The sequence below is a fragment of the Bufo bufo genome, chromosome 10 (genome assembly GCF_905171765.1).
Source record: "Bufo bufo chromosome 10, aBufBuf1.1, whole genome shotgun sequence".
Lineage (NCBI taxonomy): Eukaryota > Metazoa > Chordata > Amphibia > Anura > Bufonidae > Bufo > Bufo bufo.
The window spans coordinates 78,114,954-78,136,403 of NC_053398.1; the positions used below are offsets into that span (position 1 = coordinate 78,114,954).

Here is a 21,450-nt window from a genome sequence, read left to right on the forward strand (position 1 = left end):
TGTGTTGTCATATTGCTCAGTGAACTACTGTACCCCTATGTTTAATTTGTTGAGAAGTGTAGTTTCCAAAATAGGCCTTTTGGTCTTATTTTAGAACCTCAAGACCTCTGAAATGGTGCTTTAAAAACTTCCTAAAAATGAGTCCCCCGAAATACACACTGTATACCAAACTTTAAAATGTCACTTTGAACACTTTGAGGGGTACAGTTTTTAACCACCTCAGCTCCCCTAGCTTAAACCCCCTTAATGACCAGACCACTTTTTACAATTGTGCACTACACTACTTTCACGGTTTATTGCTCGGTCATACAACTTGCCACCCAAATGAATTTTACCTCCTTTTCTTCTCACTAATAGAGCTTTCATTTGGTGATATTTCATTGCTGCTGACATTTTTACTTTTTTTGTTATTAATCGAAATTGACCGAAATTTTTGCAAAAAAATGACATTTTTCACTTTCAGTTGCAAAATTTTTCAAATAAAACTATATTTCTATATAAATTTTTCTCTAAATTTATTGTTCTACATGTCATTGATAAAAAAAAATGCAATAAGTGTATGTTTATTGGTTTGCGCAAAAGTTATAGCGTTTACAAACTATGGTACAAACATGTGAATTTCCGCATTTTGAAGCAGCTCTGACTTTCTGAGCATCTGTCATTGTCATGTTTCCTGAGGTTCTACAATGCCCAGACAGTAGAAACACCCCACAATTGACCCCATTTCGGAAAGTAGACACCCTAAGGTATTCGCTGATGGGCATAGTGAGTTCATGGAAGTTTTTATTTTTTGTCACAAGTTAGTGGAAAATGATTTTATTTTTTATTTTTTTCTTACAAAGTCTCATATTCCACTAACTTGTGACAAAAAATAAAAACTTCCATGAACTCACTATGCCCATCACGAAATACCTTGGGGTGTCTTTCCAAAATGGGGTCACTTGTGGGGTATTTATACTGCCCTGGCATTTTAGGGGACCTAAAGCGTGAGAAGAAGTCTGGAATCCAAATGCGTAAAAAATGCCCTGTGAAATCCTAAAAGTGCTCTTTAGAATTTGGGTCCCTTTGCGCACCTAGGCTGCAAAAAAGTGTCACACGTGGTATCGCCGTACTCAGGAGAAGTAGGGCAATGTGTTTTGGGGTGTATTTTTACATATACCCATGCTCTGTGAGAGAAATATCTCTGTAAAAGTCAACTTTTCCCATTTTTTTATACAAAGTTGTCATTTTAGAGAGATATTTCTCTCACCCAGCATGGGTATATGTAAAAAGACACCCCAAAACACATTGCCCAACTTCTTCTGAGTACGGCGATACCACATGTGTGACACTTTTTTGCAGCCTAGGTGCGCAAAGGGGCCCAAATATTAGACATTTGGATTCCAGACTTTTCACACTTTAGGGCCCCTAAAATGCCAGGGCAGTAGAGATGGGAAGTTCGGATCTTTTTCATGAATCGGTTCATTTGAATCAGTTCACTCAAAAGAACCGATTCATGAATCGGATCTTCGGTTCACTTCCTGAGCCGGCAGAAGCAAGTGAACTGAAGATCAATGCACATGCTCAGCTCATCGGATCTTCGGTTCACTTGCTGAGTCGGCTCTCAAGTGAACCGAAGGTCAGGAGGGACTGGCTCCTGGCAAACACAGCTCTGCTGCAGTGAATGCAGTGGAGCAGACTGTGATGTAGTGGCTATAGTTATTGCAGGGACTCAGATAATTGTCTGAGAGTTTATTAGTTAAAAGAATCGTGTCACCGAGTTCCTGCCAGACTTCCTGCTCTGCTACAGCATGTAGCAGAGCTGTGTGTGTACAGGGTGCATGTAGCAGTGTAGCATGATGCTACACTGCTGCATGCACCCTGTACACACACAGCTCCGCTACATGCTAGACTAATGCCCCCCCCCCCCCCCCCCCACCCCACGGACTGGCTTGTCAGGAGACAGGGAGCCGCAGAGCAGGAAGCCTGGCAGGGACTCGGTGACTCACGGTTCTTTTAACTCAAAGAATCAAATGAGTCTCTGACTCATTCGATTCTTTTAACTAATAGACTCAAACGATTCAGTCCCTGCACGACTCCCCCTGTGCTGTGAGTCAGTGCTGGTTGCCTCTGATTGGTTAGAGGGCGGGGAGGGGCGGGGCTAGCTTCCACTGTCGGCTCCTATTACACTGCCTGCTGCTGCCTCTATTCTAATCTGACTGAGCCGTTTCATTCGGATCAGCTCAGTCAGAGGAATCGACTCTTCCGGATCAGTGAACTGAATCGGTTCAAAAGAACGATTCGTTCATGATCCGGACATCACTACAGGGCAGTATAAATATCCCACATTTTGCAAAGAAGACACCCCAAGGTATTCCGTGAGGGGCATGGCGAGTTCATAGAAGATTTTTATTTTTTTTGCACAAGTTAGCGGATATTGATAATTTTTTTTTTTTCTCGCAAAGTCTCCCTTTCCGCTAACTTGGGACAAAAAGTTAAATCTTTCATGGACTCAATATGCCCCTCGGCGAATACCTTGGGGTGTCTTCTTTCCAAAATGGGATCATTTGTTGGGTGTTTGTACTGTCCTGGCATTTGAGGGTCTCCGCAATCATTACATGTATGCCCAGCATTAGGAGTTTCTGCTATTCTCCTTATATTGAGCATACGGGTAATGAGATTTTTTTTCCGTTCAGCCTCTGGGCTGAAAGAAAAAATAAACGGCACAGATTTCTTCATTCGCATCGATCAATGTGGATGAAAAAAAAGGAGGGGAAAGGCGTCTGCCAGGACATAGGAGCTCCGCCCACCATCCAAACCAATCGATGTGGATGAATAAATCATTGCCGGAATTATTATTTTTTTAATAAAAAATGTTTGCCAAAGCATATGAACACCGCCCCTCAGCTCATAAGCCTCGGCAAACGTATATTTTTTACTGCAGAGGAGAAATCTCGTCTTGCAGCGCCGCATACACCGACTTTCTGTAATCTGACAGCAGCGCAATGCTTCTGTCAGAATGCACATCAGTGCTGCAGCTGGTTCATCGGTTGGTCCACCTAGAAGGTAAAAAAAAAAACAGGCCGCAATGCAATAAATGTATTAACATTAACTTTATATAACATTTTAACAGAGCATTAACTTTTATAAACTTTATTGAACTTTTGGAACAGAACATTAACTTTTTTGCTTACCGGTGATTTTTTAAATATTTTTTTTACCTTTTATAGGACAAACCTCTCTTTCCCCATGGGACAATGTGCAAAGCGCAAATCGCCCAGAGATGTGGCGAAGTACATTATGCACTTTGTGCCAGGTGAAAGGAGAGGTTTGCAGCAGCTCTGTGTGAAAGGGTCCTAACACCCCTGTGTGCCTGTCCTGTGTCACGCAATCCCTATGCTAATAGTGTACCTGTGTGTGGTACTTCAGGAAACACTCCCCTAAGCATAGGGCAGGGGGGTCAGGGCAGTCAGGACAGAAATAGCGGGTGTCACGCCTTATTCCACTCCTGCTACAGACACAAAAATTTTTTCGGGGTGACGCTTGGGTTGAGGTACCAGCAACGACATTGGGGAAATGTCGCTCGTGTAGACGGCTCACTACACTGGTGGTTGGGGCCACGGAACCTCCTGGATACAGGAGGTTCTCGATGATCTCTTCCTGAAATTTGAGGAAGGATCTTGTTCTCCCAGCCTTACTGTAGAGAACAAAACTATTGTACATATCCAATTGAATTAGGTATACAGACACCTTCTTATATCAGCGTCTGGTCCTGCGGGAAAGTAAATAAGGAGCCAACATCTGTTCATTGAAGTCCACCCCTCCCATGAGCGAATTATAGTTGTGGACACAGAGGGGCTTTTCAATGACTCCAGTTGCTCGTTCAATTTGGATTGTCGTGTCTGCGTGAATGGAAGAGAGCATGTAAACGTCACGCTTGTCTCTCCATTTCACCGCGAGCAGTTCTTCGTTACACAAGGCAGCCCTCTCCCCCCTTGCAAGACGGGTGGTAACGAGCCATTGGGGGAAGCCCCAGCGACTAGGTCACGCGGTGCCACAGCAGCCAATCTGTTCTAGAAACAAATGCCTGAAGAGGGCCACACTTGTGTAGAAATTGTCCACATAAAGGTGGTACCCCTTGCCAAATAAGGGTGACACCAAGTCCCAGACTGTCTTCCCACTGCTCCCCAGGTAGTCAGGGCAACCGACCGTCTCCAGGGTCTGATCTTTACCCACCATAGACTCGAAATTTGTGCGTATAACCTGTGGCCCTTTCACAGAGCTTATACAATTTGACCCCATACCGGGCACGCTTGCTTGGGATGTGTTGTTTGAAGCCAAGGCGCCCGGTAATAGACGAGGGACTCGTCTATGCAGATGTTTTGCTCAGGGGTATACAAATCTGCAAATTTGGTGTTAAGGTGGTCTATGAGGGGCCGAATTTTGTGGAGCCGGTCAAAAGTGCAGGAAACGCAGGATGGTCTCAAATCGTGTCCTGGACATTGCAGCAGAGAACATGGGCATGTGATGAATTGGGTTTGTGGACCAATATGACCGCAATTCATGCGTTTTTGTCAGGCCCATGTTGAGGAGAAGGCCCAGAAAAGTTTTAAATTTGGAAAAACTGGGCATAAAAGCTTCCCGGGTTAGCGGCTATAAATTGAGTGGCATACCGATTTGTTCTGCCACGACTAAGTCCAAGAGCTCCGCAGTCAAGAACAGCTCAAAAAAAACCAGTGCCGATCCGATCTGAGCTGTCTCAACCCGAACTCCAGACTGGGTGGTGAAAGGGGGAACTAATGGTGCGGCTGAAGTTGGGGGCTGCCAATCAGGGTTTGCCAGCACCTCAGGGACTCTAGGGGCTTTACGGGCCTGTCTGTGCGGTGGCTGCGACGGGAGAACTAATGCACGTGCCACCGTGCCAGCTTCAACTGCTTTCCTGGTGCTCGCCACTTCACCATGTTCTACGGCAGTGCTGGTACTAGGTCCAGGATGGGCTGCGCTGCTGGTGTATGCCTCATTACGTAATCCAACAGCGCCAGCCCCACTCTGCTGCCCTTGAAGTGGATCCTGCGCAACCTGTGGTCTAGCAACACAGGGCCGGGTACGCCTGATGGTATCAGGGACCTCAACCTCATCGTCCGAACTTTGGGTCAGACTGCCACTGCTGTCTACCCGCTGGATTCGTCAGATGAGGGTTCCCATTCCTCATCCGACTGAGTCAGGATCCTGTAGGCCTCTTCAGAAGAATACCCCTTACTTGCCATTTGGTTAACTAAATTTAGGGGGTATTCCCTGAGACTACCCAAGAAAAAAAGCAAGCCTGTTTTACAAATTGGAGGCTAGCGAAGTACAGGAAGCTGCTGCGATTGATAAAAAATATCAAAACTGATTTTTTTTTTTATCGCCGCAGCGCATGTGAAGTGATTGTGCAGTGATAAAAAAAATATATATTTTTGTCACTGCGGCGGGGCGGGCGTGGGTGAACGCACGTGTGGGCGACCGATCAGACCTGATCGGGCAAACACTGCATTTTGGGTGGAGGGCGAGCTAAGGTGACACTAATACTATTATAGATCTGACTGTGATCAGTTCTGATCACTTACAGATACTATAAAAATACCAATGCTGATTAGCGATACGCTAATCAGCGAATCAGTGACTGCGGTGCGGTGGGCTGGGCGCTAACCGACGCTAACTACCTACCAAAGGGGCCTAAACTATCCTAAAACCTAACAGTCAATACTGGTGAAAAAAAAGTGACCGTTTACACTGATCACTTTTTTCCCTTTCACTAGTGATTGACAGGGGTGATCAAGGGGTTAATTGGGGTGATGGGGGGGGTGATCTGGGGCTAAATGTGTTGTGCTTGGTGTACTCACTGTGCTCTGTGCTTTCTGCTGGAACCAACCGACGAAAAGGAACCAGCAGAGAGCACAGAAGCCATTTAACACATTATATTTATAAATATAATGTGTTAAATGGCTTGTGATTCGATTTTTTGAAAATCACCAACCTGCCAGCGATGATCTTTGGCTAGCAGGCTGGTGACGAACTCCTCCTTTAACTTTTGCCGGCCCGCACTGCGCATGCGCGGGCCGGCTATGCGCGTAATCTCTCCTCTCGCGAGAGGACGCATCGGCGCGTCCAGGAGGAATAACCCTGCCGCCGCCAGGACGCAATCCTGCGTTCGGCGGTCCTGAGGAGGTTAAAATGGGAAGATTTGTGTGGTGTTTCTTGTAAATTTTTAAAATTACTGCTAAACTTATAAGCCTTTTAACACCTCCAGAAAAATACCTACGATTGAACAATGACGCCAACATAAGGTAGACATATGGTAAATATGAATTACTTTGTCAGCTGTGACTACCTGGCTTAAAAGCAGAGAAATTCTAATATGGAAAATTGCTAATTTCCTATTTATTTAATTATTTATCCTTATTATTTATATCGATCGAAATTCACCACTAGCAGAAAGTACAGTGCATAATGAAAAGACACTGAAAATCATTTGGATAAGTAAAAGCATTCCAAAGTTATTTCCACGATATGTCAGGTTTGAAGGGCCAAATAGTCTTTGTCTACTTTTATGTAGAAATGCTAGTCCAGTTTTCTTTTGCTACCCCTTTTGCTACTGAAATTAGTTTGCAACTTCTTTTTTTTTTCTTTTTTTTTTTTTTGTGAGTTTGAAAAGTCTGTGATAAATCTGGAGTGAAGGAGTGAAATTATTTATTTATCCTAGCAAACCACACACATTTTTTAGCACTGGAGTGATGGAAAAAATAAGTTGCTAAATTTTTGCACAAGGAAATCCAGAGTTAGGCTACTTTCACATTAGCGTTTTTCTTTTCCGGCATAGAGTTCCGTCACAGCTATACCGGAAAAGAACTGATCAGGCATATCCCCATGAATTCTGAATGGAGAGTAATCCGTTCAGGATGTCTTCAGTTCAGTCATTTTGACTGATCAGGCAAAAGAGAGAACCGTAGCATGCTACGGTTTTATCTCCGGCGAAAAAAACTGAAGACTTGCCTGAATGCCGGATCCGGCATTTTTTTCCATAGGAATGTATTAGTGCCGGATCCGGCATTCAAAATACCGGAATACCGGATCTGTCCTTCCAGTCAGCGCATGCGCAGACCTTTTTAAAATGAGAAAAAATAAATACCTGATCCGTTTTGCCTGATGATACCAGAAAAACGGATCCGGTATTGCAATGCATTTTTCTGACTGATCAGGCATTTTTCTCACTGATCAGGATCCTGATCAGTCTGAAAAATGCCTGATCAGTCAGAAAAAATGACATGCGTTTGCATACAGTTTGCCTGATTAGGCAGGCAGTTCAGGCAACGGAACTGCCTGCCGGAATCAAACAACGCAAGTGTGAAAGTACCCTTATGGGCATAGGTTGTAATAAAATCCCAACTTTGTGTCTGTTTACTTTTCTCTATAGCTGCTCCCTCCTATTCTTCTCTCCATAGACATTTATGTTGTGCTTTTAAAAAACATTAGAGATGGTGTTTCTTAGGTAGAATGAATTAGTTCAGAATGAGATACACTATATCAGGCATGGCCAACCTGTGGCTCTCCAGCTGTTGTAAAACTACAATTCCCACCATGCCCTGCTGTAGACTGATAGCTGTTGGCAGTCTGGGCATGCTGGGAGTTGTAGTTTTGCAACATCTGGAGAGCCTCAGATTGGCCATATCTGGAGAGCCTCAGGTTGCACTATATGGACAAAAGTATTGGGACATGCCTCTTAACCAATGAATTCAGGTATTTCGGGGACCTAGTCTTGCAGTCTACCTTTTACAAACATTTGTGCATGAATGGGTTATTCTAAACAAACAAACTCACTCAATTCGAGAATGGTACAGTAATAGAAAGTCACCATTGCAAAAGTTGCTTCAGGGCTCAAAGCACAGTCCATGAAGGCATTGTTGAGTCATTTTGATGTGGAAGAACATGACTGGCCTGCACAGACCTTAACCCTGTTGAATGGGTGATCAGCTCCATATTAATGTGTAAGGATTTGTAATCTGTATAATGTGTGTAAAATCTGGTGTAATGTGTATGTGTCCCACTGCTTCGGTCCATATGAGGTATATCGATAGGCAACTGCATACCTTTAATTGTGCTTGGAGCACCAACTCTCGTAAGTGCCTTTCAAGCAGTTGACTCTGATTTAAAAGTATGGTTCAAATAACAATATGAAACAAGATGCAATGTGGATCACTATGCTCCAGCGCTCCTTAGAATCATATTTCTGTGGATTTGAAGATTATTGAAATAGCTTTATTGACATACAATGTGCTTTGTGTGCATACTACACACTTTATTAGGTACGTTCCCAATTGTATCTAGTTATTGACATGATGAGATACGTAGTGGACACATGAAACACTTTGTGTATGTAAAAGCCTTTTCTTTGCATCTTCAGCTCAATTGAACTCTTATTTGAGCCATAGTGGAACATAGTTTGCCACATTGTATCTCGTTCCATAGATGTGTTGGGCAATAGCTGTATTCTGATCTCTTACTAAGGCTGGAAATCTATATTCATCACTGCCTCGCTAAAATATGGATTTTACCAGTGAATTCAGACCGAGTGGTCAGTGCAGAGATGGTGGGGGAATGGCTGACCAATGGAGAAAGAGACATTTTTCTGTAATAAGACGCAGTGTTCTTGGGTAGACTAGCACTGCAATATAGTGTCCTATGTAAGTATATAACATGGCACATTTTATTTTCCGTTCTGATTCTGTATCGCAAAAATCTGTACATGAAATTGCATTAAAAAAGTCTGTGGATGCAGCATTGTGACTCTTTCCTGATCTACTGTATGTGGTTTAGAAACCCTTTTATAAATCAGTTGTCATTAAAAACTATATATTTTGCCTTTTGTTACAGGACAAAATTGACCCTATGACACTGAAAGAGATGTTGGATGGAATCAGGTGGGAAGTTGTAACTGTCCATGAAGTCCTCAGAGTACTGATATAATGAAAGCTACTGCATATCTGAAAAATGAAAATTCACTAAAATGTTTTTTTTTTTCTAAATTGTCTTGTGTAATACATTTTAGATCAGATAAATAGAAATGTTTGGAAGTAGAACTCTGTCTTACATAAAATGCACAGGAATGAGCAGCAGTATGGTATCTGCCACGTCTCTGGATGGATAGTCAGTAGACGTGAGACGCAACCCGAGGCACAGATGAATTATTGATCTTTTATTGATGACGTGTTTTGGGGTGCATGGCCCCTTTCTTGAGTCTGAAAGGCAATTGCCATGCAACAGAAATCATATAGTACAATGTTTCAAAAGAAGAGAGGAAAATTGGGTGAGGACTAAACCTCGGATCTGGAAGGTGACAGGTAGTTGTTTAGAATATATCCGCAAGGGGAAAAAAAAAATATATATATATATATATATATATATATCAGTATAAATCATGTTTTATTACTTGGAAAAATGTATGTTGCTTATGCTCCATGTTTTAACTATATGAACAAATATTTATACAAATCATGTTTTATTTATATGTATTATGTTCTTTCATACACAAATATTGGGTTCACTTACTGTATTTATATATAGATCTTTTATTTATATTTTTACGTATGTTATGGATGGAAATGTCAATAATTTATTCTATATTTATTTTGAGTTCCTTTCGGATATATTCTAAACAACTACCTGTCACCTTCAAGATCTGAGGTTTAGTCCTCACCCAATTTTCCACTGTTATTTTGTAACATTGTACTATATGATTTCTCTCATATGACAATTGCCTATGAGCGCCTTCTCCTCTTTATCGTTCTCTGCTGTTGAATAAAATACGTTTGCAGACAAAACTATTTCAGGCCATGTTCATGTTCAGGCCTTAAAGGGGTTGTCTCATCTCGCTGTTACTAAGGCTAGATGAGACAAGGTTTCGACCACCTCCAGGCCGGGAAACAGCAGTGCGCTCCAGCACTCTGCTGTTTCAGTGGCTCTCATAGCGTAGCACAACAAGAATTGCTGTTCCCCTAACTCACAAACGGCAATGAGAGCCACTGAAACAGCAGAGCGCTGGATTTGGTCGGAACTGTGTCTGATCTCACCTTAGTAACAGAAAACTAATCTTATTGATTTTTTTAAATTGGGTGACTAAAATAATAGATGGCGGAGGTGCAGTAGACATCGCTTATCTAGACTTTAATAAGGCTTTTGATACTGTCCCACATAGAAGGCTTATCAATAAATTGCAGTCTTTGTGCGTGGACTCCCATATTGTTAAATGGATTAGGCAGTGGCTGAGGGACAGACAGCAGAGGGTTGTAGTCAATGGAGTATATTCAGACCAAGGTCTTGTTACCAGTGGGGTACCTCAGGGATCTGTTCTGGGACCCATATTGTTTAATATCTTTATCTGCGAAATTGCAGAAGGCCTCGATGGTAAGGTGTGTCTTTTTGCAGATGACACAAAGATTTGTAACAGGGTTGATGTTCCTGGAGGGATACACCAAATGGAAAAGGACTTAGGAAAACTAGAGGAATGGTCAAATATCTGGCAACTAAAATTTTATGTTGATAAGTGCAAGATAATGCACCTGGGGCGTAAAACCCAAGAGCAGAATATAAAATCAGTGATACAGTCCTAACCTCAGTATCTGAGGAAAGGGATTTAGGGGTCATTATTTCAGGAGACTTAAAGGTAGGCAGACAATGTCATAGAGCAGCAGGAAATGCTAGCAGAATGCTTGGGTGTATAAGGAGAGGCATTACTAGTAGAAAGAGGTAGGTGCTCATGCCGCTCTACAGAGCACTAGTGAGACCTCATTTGGAGTATTGTGCTCAGTACTGGAGACCATATCTCCAGAAGGATATTGATACTTTGGAGAGAGTTCAGAGAAGAGCTACTAAACTGGTACATGGATTGCAGGATAAAACTTATCAGGAAAGATTAAAGGACCTTAACATGTATAGCTTGGAAGAAAGACGAGACAGAGGGGATATGATAGAAACTTTTAAATACATAAAAGGGAATCAACAAGGTAAAAGAGGAGAGAATATTTAAAAGAAGAAAAACTGCTACAAGAGGACATAGTTTTAAATTAGAGGGGCAAAGGTTTAAAAGTAATATCAGGAAGTATTACTTTACTGAGAGTAGTAGATGCATGGAATAGCCTTCCTGCAGAAGTGGTAGCTGCAAATACAGTGAAGGAGTTTAAGCATGCATGGGATAGGCATAAGGCTATCCTTCATATAAGATGGGGCCAGGGGCTATCCATAGTATTCAGTATATTGGGCAGACTAGATTGGCCAAATGGTTCCTATCTGCCGACACATTCTATGTTTCTATGAGATGAGACAGCCCTTTTAAATCCAAAAAAATCTATGTAGTTTGCTCCATATTTTTAACAAAGTGCATGGTTCTTATTGCCACAGATTCCACAAAGAAAAGCTGTGGATTACTTGCATTGAGTTAAAATTGGTCTAATCCACATGCGGATTTGCTGGCCTTATCAATGGCAGGAATCCGGGTTACTGCTGGGATTTCTGCTGCATATTTTCTTGAAGCTTCAAAGTGAACTTGCTTATGTCAAATCTATGCCATTATGAATATGACCTAACAGAAAGTCAATTAAATCTAAACATATGTTGTCAGCAATCCCTGCTTGTGTTTGGAACCCTGCCTTGTCAGTCAACTCCTTTTTTTGCTGCCTACTATTTCCTTTGGGCATTGATAAAGTGCTGGAATGCAGCTGTAGTGCAGCACTTTAGGGATGGGCATCTAGAAAATACCCAAGACCAAAATGCAGCACATTGAGCAGGAAATAACAGGAGGCAGAGCCAAATGGTATGCATGGTTTGGCCAGTGTGGGCAGAGCTGCTGTCAGTTTGGGGAAGTGTCTGATCTGGAAAGTATTGTCAGACACAGTATGGCTGCAAAGGTATGTGCCAGAGCTGCACTCATGTTTGATTCCAACTGATTGTGTTGTAGAAGAAAACAGTGTGCACTAGGGATCGACCGATATTGTTTTTTTTGGGCCGATACCGATAATTTGTGAATTTTCAGGCCGATAGCCGATAATTTATACCGATATTCTGTGAAATTTCATTTTTGAAAAAAAAAAAAAATTCCTACACATCTGCTGAAAATGAATATTTTTATTGTTAATGTGTAGTTTTATTTTTTGGTAAATCTTTCTTTTTTATACTTAATATTTTGGTGTTTTTTTTTTTTACTAACTTTTAGCCCCCTTAGGGACTAGAACCCTTGTCCTATTCACCCTGTTACAGCTCTATCAGGGTGAATAGGATCTCACACTGTCCCTGCTGCTCTGTGCTTTGTGCACACAGCAGCATGGAGCTTACCATGGCAGCCAGGGCTTCAGTAGCGTCCTGGCTGCCATGGTAACTGATCGAAGCCCCAGGCTTACACTGCTGGGGCTCCGATAGGAGGGGAGAGGGGACCCTGTGGCCACTAATGATTAACCACCTCCCGACCGCCTGACGCACGGATGCGTCCTGGAGGCGGTCGATTCATTCCTCCTGGACGCAGTCATCTCGCGAGACGCGAGATTTCCTGTGAACGCGTGCACACAGGCGCGCGCGTTCACAGGATCGGAAGGTAAGCGAGTTGATCTCCAGCCTGCCAGCGGCGATCGTTCGCTGGCAAGCTGGAGATGCGATTTTTTTTTAACCCCTAACCGGTATATTAGACGCTGTTTTGATAACAGCGTCTAATATACGTGCTACCTGGTCCTCTGGTGGTCCCTTTTGCTTGGATCGACCACCAGAGGACACAGGCAGCTCAGTAATAAGTAGCACCAAACACCACTACACTAGACCCCCCTTCCTGTCACTTATTAACCCCTTATTAACCCCTGATCACCCCATATAGACTCCCTGATCACCCCCCTGTCATTGATCACCCCCTTGTAAGGCTCCATTCAGACGTCCGTATGTTTTTTACGGATCCACGGATACATGGATCGGATCCGCAAAACACATACGGACGTCTGAATGGAGCCTTACAGGGGGGTGATCAATGACGGGGGTGATCACCCCATATAGACTCCCTGATCACCCCCCTGTCATTGATCACCCCCCTGTCAATGAAGACCCCCCTGTAAGGCTCCATTCAGACGTCCGTATGTTTTTTACGGATCCACGGATACATGGATCGGATACGCAAAACACATATGGACATCTGAATGGAGCCTTACAGGGGGGTGATCAATGACAGGGGGGTGATCACCCCATATAGACTTCCTGATCACCCCCCTGTCATTGATCACCCACCTGTAAGGCTCCATTCAGACGTCCGTATGTTTTTTACGGATCCGCGGATACATGGATTGGATCCGCAAAACACATACGGACATCTGAATGGAGCCTTACAGGGGGGTGATCAATGACGAGGGTGATCACCTTATATAGACTCCCTGATCACCCCCCTGTCATTGATCACCCCCCTGTAAGGCTCCATTCAGACGTCCGTATGTTTTTTTACGGATCCACGGATACATGGATCGGATCCGCAAAACACATACGAACGTCTGAATGGAGCCTTACAGGGAAGTGATCAATGACAGGGGGGTGATCACCCCATATAGACTCCCTGATCACCCCCCTGTCATTTATCACCCCCCTGTCATTTATCACCCCCCTGTAAGGCTTCATTCAGACGTCCGTATGTTTTTTACGGATCCACGGATACATGGATCTGATCCGCAAAACACATACGGACGTCTGAATGGAGCCTTACAGGGGGGTGATCACCCCATATAGACTCCCTGATCACCCCCCTGTCATTGATCACCCCCCTGTAAGGCTCCATTCAGACGTCCGTATGTTTTTTACGGATCCACGGATACATGGATCGGATCCGCAAAACACATACGGACGTCTGAATGGAGCCTTACAGGGGGGTGATCAATGACAGGGGGGTGATCACCCCATATAGACTCCCTGATCACCCCCCTGTCATTGATCACCCCCCTGTAAGGCTCCATTCAGACGTCCATATGTGATCAATGACAGGGGGGTGATCACCCCATATAGACTCCCTGATCACCCCCCTGTCAGGCTCCATTCAGACGTCCATATGTGTTTTCCGTGGATCCGCAAAACACGGACACCGCGGATCCGCAAAACACATACGGACGTCTGAATGGAGCCTTACAGGGGGGTGATCAATGACAGGGGGGTGATAACCCCATATACACTCCCTGATCACCCCCCTGTCATTGATCACCCCCCCCCCCCCCCCCCCCCTGTAAGGCTCCATTCAGACATTTTTTTGGCCCAAGTTAGCGGGAATATTTTTTATTTATTTTATTTTTTTCTTACAAAGTCTCATATTCCACTAACTTGTGTCAAAAAATAAAATCTCACATGAACTCGCCATACCCCTCACGGAATCCAAATGCGTAAATTTTTTTAGACATTTATACTCCAGACTTCTTCTCACGCTTTAGGGCCCCTAAAATGTCAGGGCAGTATAAATACCCCACATGTGACCCCATTTCGGAAATTTGACACCCCAAGGTATTCGCTGAGGGGCATATTTAGGCCATGAAAGATTGAAATTTTTGTCCCAAGTTACCTACCCCACAAGTGACCCCATTTTGGAAAGAAGACACCCCAATGTATTCCGTGAGGGGCATGGCGAGTTCCTAGAATTTTTTATTTTTTGTCACAAGTTAGCGGAAAATGATTTTTTTTCTTATTTTTTTTTTTCTTATAAAGTCTCATATTCCACTAACTTGTGTCAAAAAATAAAAACTTCCATGAACTCACTATGCCCATCACAAAATACCTTGGCGTGTCTTCTTTCCAAAATGGGGTCACTTGTGGGGTAGTTATACTGCCCTGGCATTTTAGGGGCCCAAATGCGTGCGAAGTAGTTTGAAATCAAAATCTGTAAAAAATGGCCGGTGAAATCCGAAAGGTGCTCTTTGGAAGGTGGGCCCCTTTGCCCACCTAGGCTGCAAAAAAGTGTCACACATCTGGTATTGCCGTACTCAGGAGAAGTTGGGCAATGTGTTTTGGGGTGTCATTTTACATATACCCACGCTGGGTGAGAGAAATATCTCGGCAAAAGACAACTTTTCCCATTTTTTTTATACAAAGTTGGCATTTGACCGAGATATTTGTCTCTTCATTGGCGGCAGTGGCAGCAGCATCACAGGGGGAGGGAGACACTGCTTCCTTCTCCCCTGTGCTGCTGAGGGAACACGGAGAGAGCTAAGAGCAGCGCGTTCTGTGTTCCCCATACTTTATCGGAATATCGGCAAAATAGATGCCGATACCGATAACTGTCAAAATTCTGAATATCGGCCAATAATATCGGTAAAACCGATAATCGGTCGATCCCTAGTGTGCACTTCGCTTTTCGTAGTAAAATGATCACAGTGGACATTGAGTGCACTCTGTATGGCTGCAAGAACTAACTCGGTCATCTTCTTTTTCCTTCAGGATCTGTCTGCACAGCTGCCTTCAAACCACTTGCCTAGAATTTCCCCTATCATGTTAGTTGGCATCCACAACAAGGTGTGCATAGGTTGTGGACTTCTCAATATCTCTGCTTTGTGTGCCATTATCCATTATCATGCCTGACATATGCTTGGTTGCGAAGTCTGTTGAGGAGGAGCTTGCATACATGGTGCAGAAGTCTACGAACTCATGCACACTTTGCTGAGTATGCCAACAGAGTGCATTTAGCCGCCCACCGGGTTCTTAAAGAGGATCTCTCACCTCTCCAGACATGTCTGTTGTAGTAACTACTTGCATTCCCGATGTAATAACAGTTCTGAAGCATCTATTCCTTTGACTATGTTGTGTCATTCCGTTATTCCTGCTAGAAGTTTACAAATAAATTGCCAGCAGTCTACTGTAAAGGTACTGCTAGGTGTTGCCAGTAGCGGGTGTGTCTGACATCAGCAGAACAGAGTCAGACTGTGGAGGACACTCCCCCCCCCCCCCCCACCCCCCCCCCCCCCCCCCCCCCCCCCCCCCCTCCAACTGGGAACACCCATCTGTACCTTTACTGCGAGCTGCTGCTAATTCATTCATAACTTCTAGTAGAAATAACAAAGAAGTGCCACAACTTAGTCATAGGAATAGATGCTTCAGAACTGTTAAGAAATTGGGAACGCAAGTAGTTACTACAACAGACATGTCTGGACTCTGGAGAGGTGACAGGTCGTCTTTAATTTTACTATGAGAAGCAAAGGGTGCAGACAGAGGTGTCCTTGACAGGGTCTCGCATGCAGGAGCTAGCAGCAACGCCCTCAATGATATCCCCATCCACTTCCCTGACTATTTATTGTAATAATACAGTTTATGTACATCCAACCCTGTTATCTGTTAACTACAAGGGCTAAAAAAACTAAATAATTTATTAATTGTTATCAAAATAAAATGTTTCATTGAGGGTGCTGCCACACATGCACGTTTCACACGTATCGAGTGGGAATAAGGAGCATTGTTTATTCTCATGCTTGCTCAGAAATACTGACAGCTGTATGGATTTAATCTATACATGGCTTTCATAGAATTGTTTTTCCTTACAGAGAAAAAGCTGAAATTCCTCTGTCGGTCAGGTCACTTCGGTATGTATAATCCAGTATGTGCTGATGATTCATTTTATTGTTATGGTTACAATCAATTAACCATAAATTTTCACCACGTCTCTTTGTATTGTAAGGGTATTTTTTAAAAGGGTTTTCAGAGACAAAAAATGCCCCTCATTCTGATTCTACTCCCTGCACTGCTCCTGGTTCCCGCACACTAGAGGAGGGCCTGAAGGGAATAACTGTGGTCTGTGCTCCGAGCATTAGAGAGGACTTATTATTCAAACAGTTCAGGTCATTTAGGACTTATAGGAAACCTGTCACCGGGATTTTGTGTATAGAGCTTAGGACATGGGTTGCTAGATGGCCGCTAGGACATCTGCAATATCCAGTCCCCATAGCTCTGTGTGCTTTTATTGTGTCTAAAAACCGATTTGATACATATGCAAATTAACCTGAGATGAGTCCTGTCCCTCATCTCAGGGACAGGACTCATCTCAGGTTAATTTGCATATGTATCAAATAGTTTTTTTTTTTACACAATAAAAGCACACAGAGCTATGGGGACTGGATATTGTGGATGTGCTAGCGGCCATCTAGCAACCCATGGCCTCAGCTCTATACCCAAAATCCCGGTGACAGGTTCCCTTTAACCCAGAAAATGTTCGCCTCCTTTCGATTAACTTCACCCCTGCCCATATAATAAATAAATGCTAGACTGTTTAGCCGCAGTGGCCCATTTCTTTGAAGTTGGCGGATTATAATGATGTAGTGTGGTGGAGTAAAATTGACACAGTAATATTATAGCCTTCAACATCTAATGTGCTCCCTTTAGGAAGATCTCTAAATTCCTCCTCGCCCGGTTATTTCCAGCAGGCAGTCAGCTTGTAGCAACGGCCGGGGGTTTGCACCTCCCGTGATCTCCTTCGCTCTAAAACTCACCCGCCCCGGCCTCCAGCTCTCCTCCAGGGAGCTAAAGCCTTATGCTTTGTCATCTGCGGTGCAGCACAAATCGATCAGGCCACTAGATCAACACTCCACCGCTGCTTGCTTCACACAGGGACCACGAAGGTATCTCTCCGCAGCGCCACCTCTTCTCAGCGTCCACCTCGGCACTTAGACAGCCGCACCACGCTGCCACCGTGACATCTGCTGCCTCCAGACTGCGGCCAGCTAGTGTAGGGGGAATTTTACGCCTTCCGCACCCTACCCCAGAAGCTCCGGATTGAGGTTCCCACCAACGAGCGGAGGGTGCCGTTCATGGCAACCCGCACCATCGTCCCAGAGGGAGTTGCTCGTCCGTGACACGTCCGCTCCTCGAAAACAATATACTGAGGTTTCTTTTTTCTTTTTCCTTCTCCTCAATCATGTAAAATGCACACTCTTTAATCACGGCTTATGGATTGTTGGAAGTCTTTTAGATATACACAACAGAATCGTGTATTTTTTTTATTTAAGGTTGTGGTACATTGACTGTTCAGTTGCACGTTTTAAAAAAATAAAAATAATCTGGTCTAATAATAGTGGACTATGTGCCAACAATTGCCAAAATAATAAGGCCTCATTAGGTCCAAATGTTTAGGAGGGGGGGGGGGGGGGAACAAGTGGAGATAAGCACTTTGGCTTAAGATTTAAATAATAAGAATTGCCTTAATTATAAGCTCCCTTTATGTCTAATGGTTTACTCCCTGTAATTATGTATTGTGAATGCCCTCTAATCATGATATATGAATTTTAGGCTCTAACTGTAGAGTTATGTAATTGTTGATCCAGAGACCTCCTCTCTTCCTTCCTCTTTCCTCTTGCCCCCTCCCCTTTTTCCATTTTCCTTTCTCTTTTTTTTTTTTTTTCTCTCCCTTTGTTTCTTGATATCTATTAATTATCTGAAGAGGTTTTACTGAATTGGTTGTATTTTTTGAGTGTGGTCTGGTCGCCTTTTTGCTCCCCCTGACTCTATACTGCTGGTTGATGCATGAATTTAGCTCCGTTCTTTTACATTCCCTACTTATAGTATTGTTGATTTGGGGTTATATAACTCTGTAGTGTACTGATAGGTGCACACATATAGGGGTAGGAGGGTAGTGAGAAGAGGAGGAGGAGAAGGGCGAAGAGGAGAGAAGGATAAGGTGGGAGGAGGAGGGAAGGAGAGGAAAGGAGGCATAGTGGAGAAAGGAAGGGGGGGGGGGGAGACGTGTGAGCAGTGGCAAAACAGACGGAAGGAAAGCGGGGGAAAACGCAACTTAATTTGGAAAATACAATCTCCCCAGGAACAAAAAAATCTGATCGGTCCAAAAAACAGCTAATAACTAGAATGAGTAAACAGATGAGTTCTCCGAAAAATCTTTCACAAAAGAAGGGAGATATGTTCCAGGATGGAGACAGTTCAGTGTATCAGGTAGAAGTACATAACGTCTAAAATGCTACAGATAGACGAAGGGGGGAATATTCCTTGTATGAAGAGAGTTGTTCCAGAGAGATCGTAACAGATGCCTAGGGTAGAAAAGCAGATGATGGGCAATTGCCCGACATGTAGGACATTGTTTTAGAGATACAAAAGTGTCATTCTGCAATACTGGACCTTTCCCTTCAAGTGGCTAACATAAAAGAAAATGTTGGATTCCTCCATGCAGATTTAGATAAATACAAGAACAGATTGGAAGAGGCTGAAAAGAGGATTTTGTGCAGAAATGGATAAAGAGATCAGGGAAGTGAGGAATGAAAATAAAGAAATTAAAGTCAAGTTACTTGATATGTAAAATAGATCTAGAAGAGCCAATATAAAGTGTGTGGGGTTCCCAGAGGGCTGGAAGGAAAAGATGGGGCCCTTTTTGTGCAGAAATGGATTAAGGAAATGTTTGGCCATGATTAGTCAAGGTACCCAGATTTTGTAGAACGGGCACATAGATTACCTACAAAAGTACCGTCCCCCCGGTGAGAGATCTAGACCATTATTGGTCAAATTTTTTACATCTAGGGACAAAGATGAAATTCTACATAGGGCAAGGAAGAAAGGGAAGTTAGACTATAAGGGAACTCCTGTGATGTTATTCCCAGATTATGTGAGAGAGACCCAGAAGGACAGAAGTAGATTTATTGAAGTTAAAAAAGAACTCCGCTTGAAGGGGGTGCATACTCACTGTTACCGTATTTCCAGCTAAATTAAGGGTGGAGTGGAAAGGGAAAACATGTTTTTTCTATACCCCTCAAGAGGCTAAAGAGCGGATGGGGGAAAATATACCCTGAGAAATAATGGTTGCGCCGAACGCCCAGGGTGAGTTATGGCTAAGTTAAGAGAGCCATTAACCATCAATAGATGCGTATAGTTTCATGGAATATTAGGGGTTTAGGAACAGGGGTTAAAAGAATTGCAGTTTTTAAAGGGGTTGTACCTCCTTATTTCAGTCCTCGGTGCATGGCTCCTGGGGCACTTCCTGAGCTGTAAGGGGGGGGGGGGGGTGGTACCTCTGCTGTGATTGATGGAGCAGGCATGAGGCGCTGGGATAATATAATCCCGCCCCTTGACTACACGTGCACGCTTGTGAGGCTGCTAGACTATCTGAAACACTAGCAGTCTCAGTGGAGCAGACCCTGTACAGATCGTGACAACCTATGGTAAGTGGTTGCAGCGATTTGTATCTTACAAAAGAGAATGACAGAGAGGTGGACGGGAACTGGAGCTGCTGCGCATATGCGCAGCCCATTGCGCGCTCACTCCATCAATTCCCGGCAAACAAAAAGGGAGGCTTTTTTCTAGCTGTGCGCAATCGCGCCCACCACTGCTCCACTGCAGCGGTGGCCGTAACCCCTGGAGACGAGCAGTGTATAAAGAGGACGAAGAAGTAAGATACTGGGGTCCAGAGCCATTTCTGCAAATTCATCTACGTTATTAGTAACATAGTACATAAGGCCGAAAAAAAAACATTTGTCCATCCAGTTCGACCTGTTATCCTGCAAGTTGATCCTGATCCAGAGGAAGGCAAAAAAAAACAACAGAATAAATAGATGGATCAGGGGCACCCGACTACCTGGAACCAATGGATATTCACTATACTTTGTGATTATATTATAGTAAATGTAATCAATCAATAGTGGATACAATAAAATAAAATTCCAACCACATTAAATCACATCAAATCACATTAAAAAGGCGCCATGTAGAATTACATATATCCTCTACATAAATTACACACTGAATAAAACACTAAAATAAAATGCACAAAAAAACTGTTCAGCAAACTCCAGTTAGTCCCACTGGTGGGGATATTGGAGGTAATGGTAACTTATCTGACACTATGGATGTGATGGACAAGTAGATTTCAGTCCCCAATAGAACATTTATAGATGGTTATTCACAATGGTAAGTATTGCGGTCCGTAAAGAGAGGGTTAGCAGCACATTGTGACTGCAGGGTATAGATATTAGCCCCCAATGTATGGTTGTGAACTACTACCCAAGTGCTGGTGTAGCGTTCCGCCAATTGTGTCAATTACGTCAGGCTCCGTATATTAGAAACAACCGTGTCCAGTTAGAGCATCAGTAGGTATGTATGTACAATTGTAGGATTTGGAATAAACCAGAAATAGACCGCACTGCTGTGTGAGGTGGCCCGGATGGGTGCTCTCAGCCCACAGATTCACCCAATCTATAAGCTGCAACAATGTTTCAAAAGAAGGGCTGGGCACTCGCAATATATGGAGTATGTGGTACTTTATTATATAAAATGCTATAATACTGATAAAATTAGCAATAACAAAAAAAATATAATGACACCACAATCAATAAACACAATAAATAGGTCTGGCCAGACTATATAGTACCTTCACAATAAAAACAATTAATTATTAAAACCACAGAGTTCCAATAAAACGCAATGGTTATCCTTAAATCCGATGTCCATAAATTT

General features: G+C 43.4%; 1 protein-coding gene across 1 annotated transcript in view; it reads left to right on the forward strand.

The window, feature by feature from the left end:
- Nucleotides 1-21,450, forward strand: part of BBS1 (Bardet-Biedl syndrome 1) — a 398,008-nt gene that overhangs the window by 181,107 nt on the left and 195,451 nt on the right. The window contains exons 6-7 of the mRNA XM_040410173.1: nucleotides 8,890-8,936; nucleotides 16,548-16,586. Coding sequence (XP_040266107.1) covers nucleotides 8,890-8,936; nucleotides 16,548-16,586 — 86 coding nt within the window. The remainder of the gene's footprint in view (nucleotides 1-8,889; nucleotides 8,937-16,547; nucleotides 16,587-21,450) is intronic.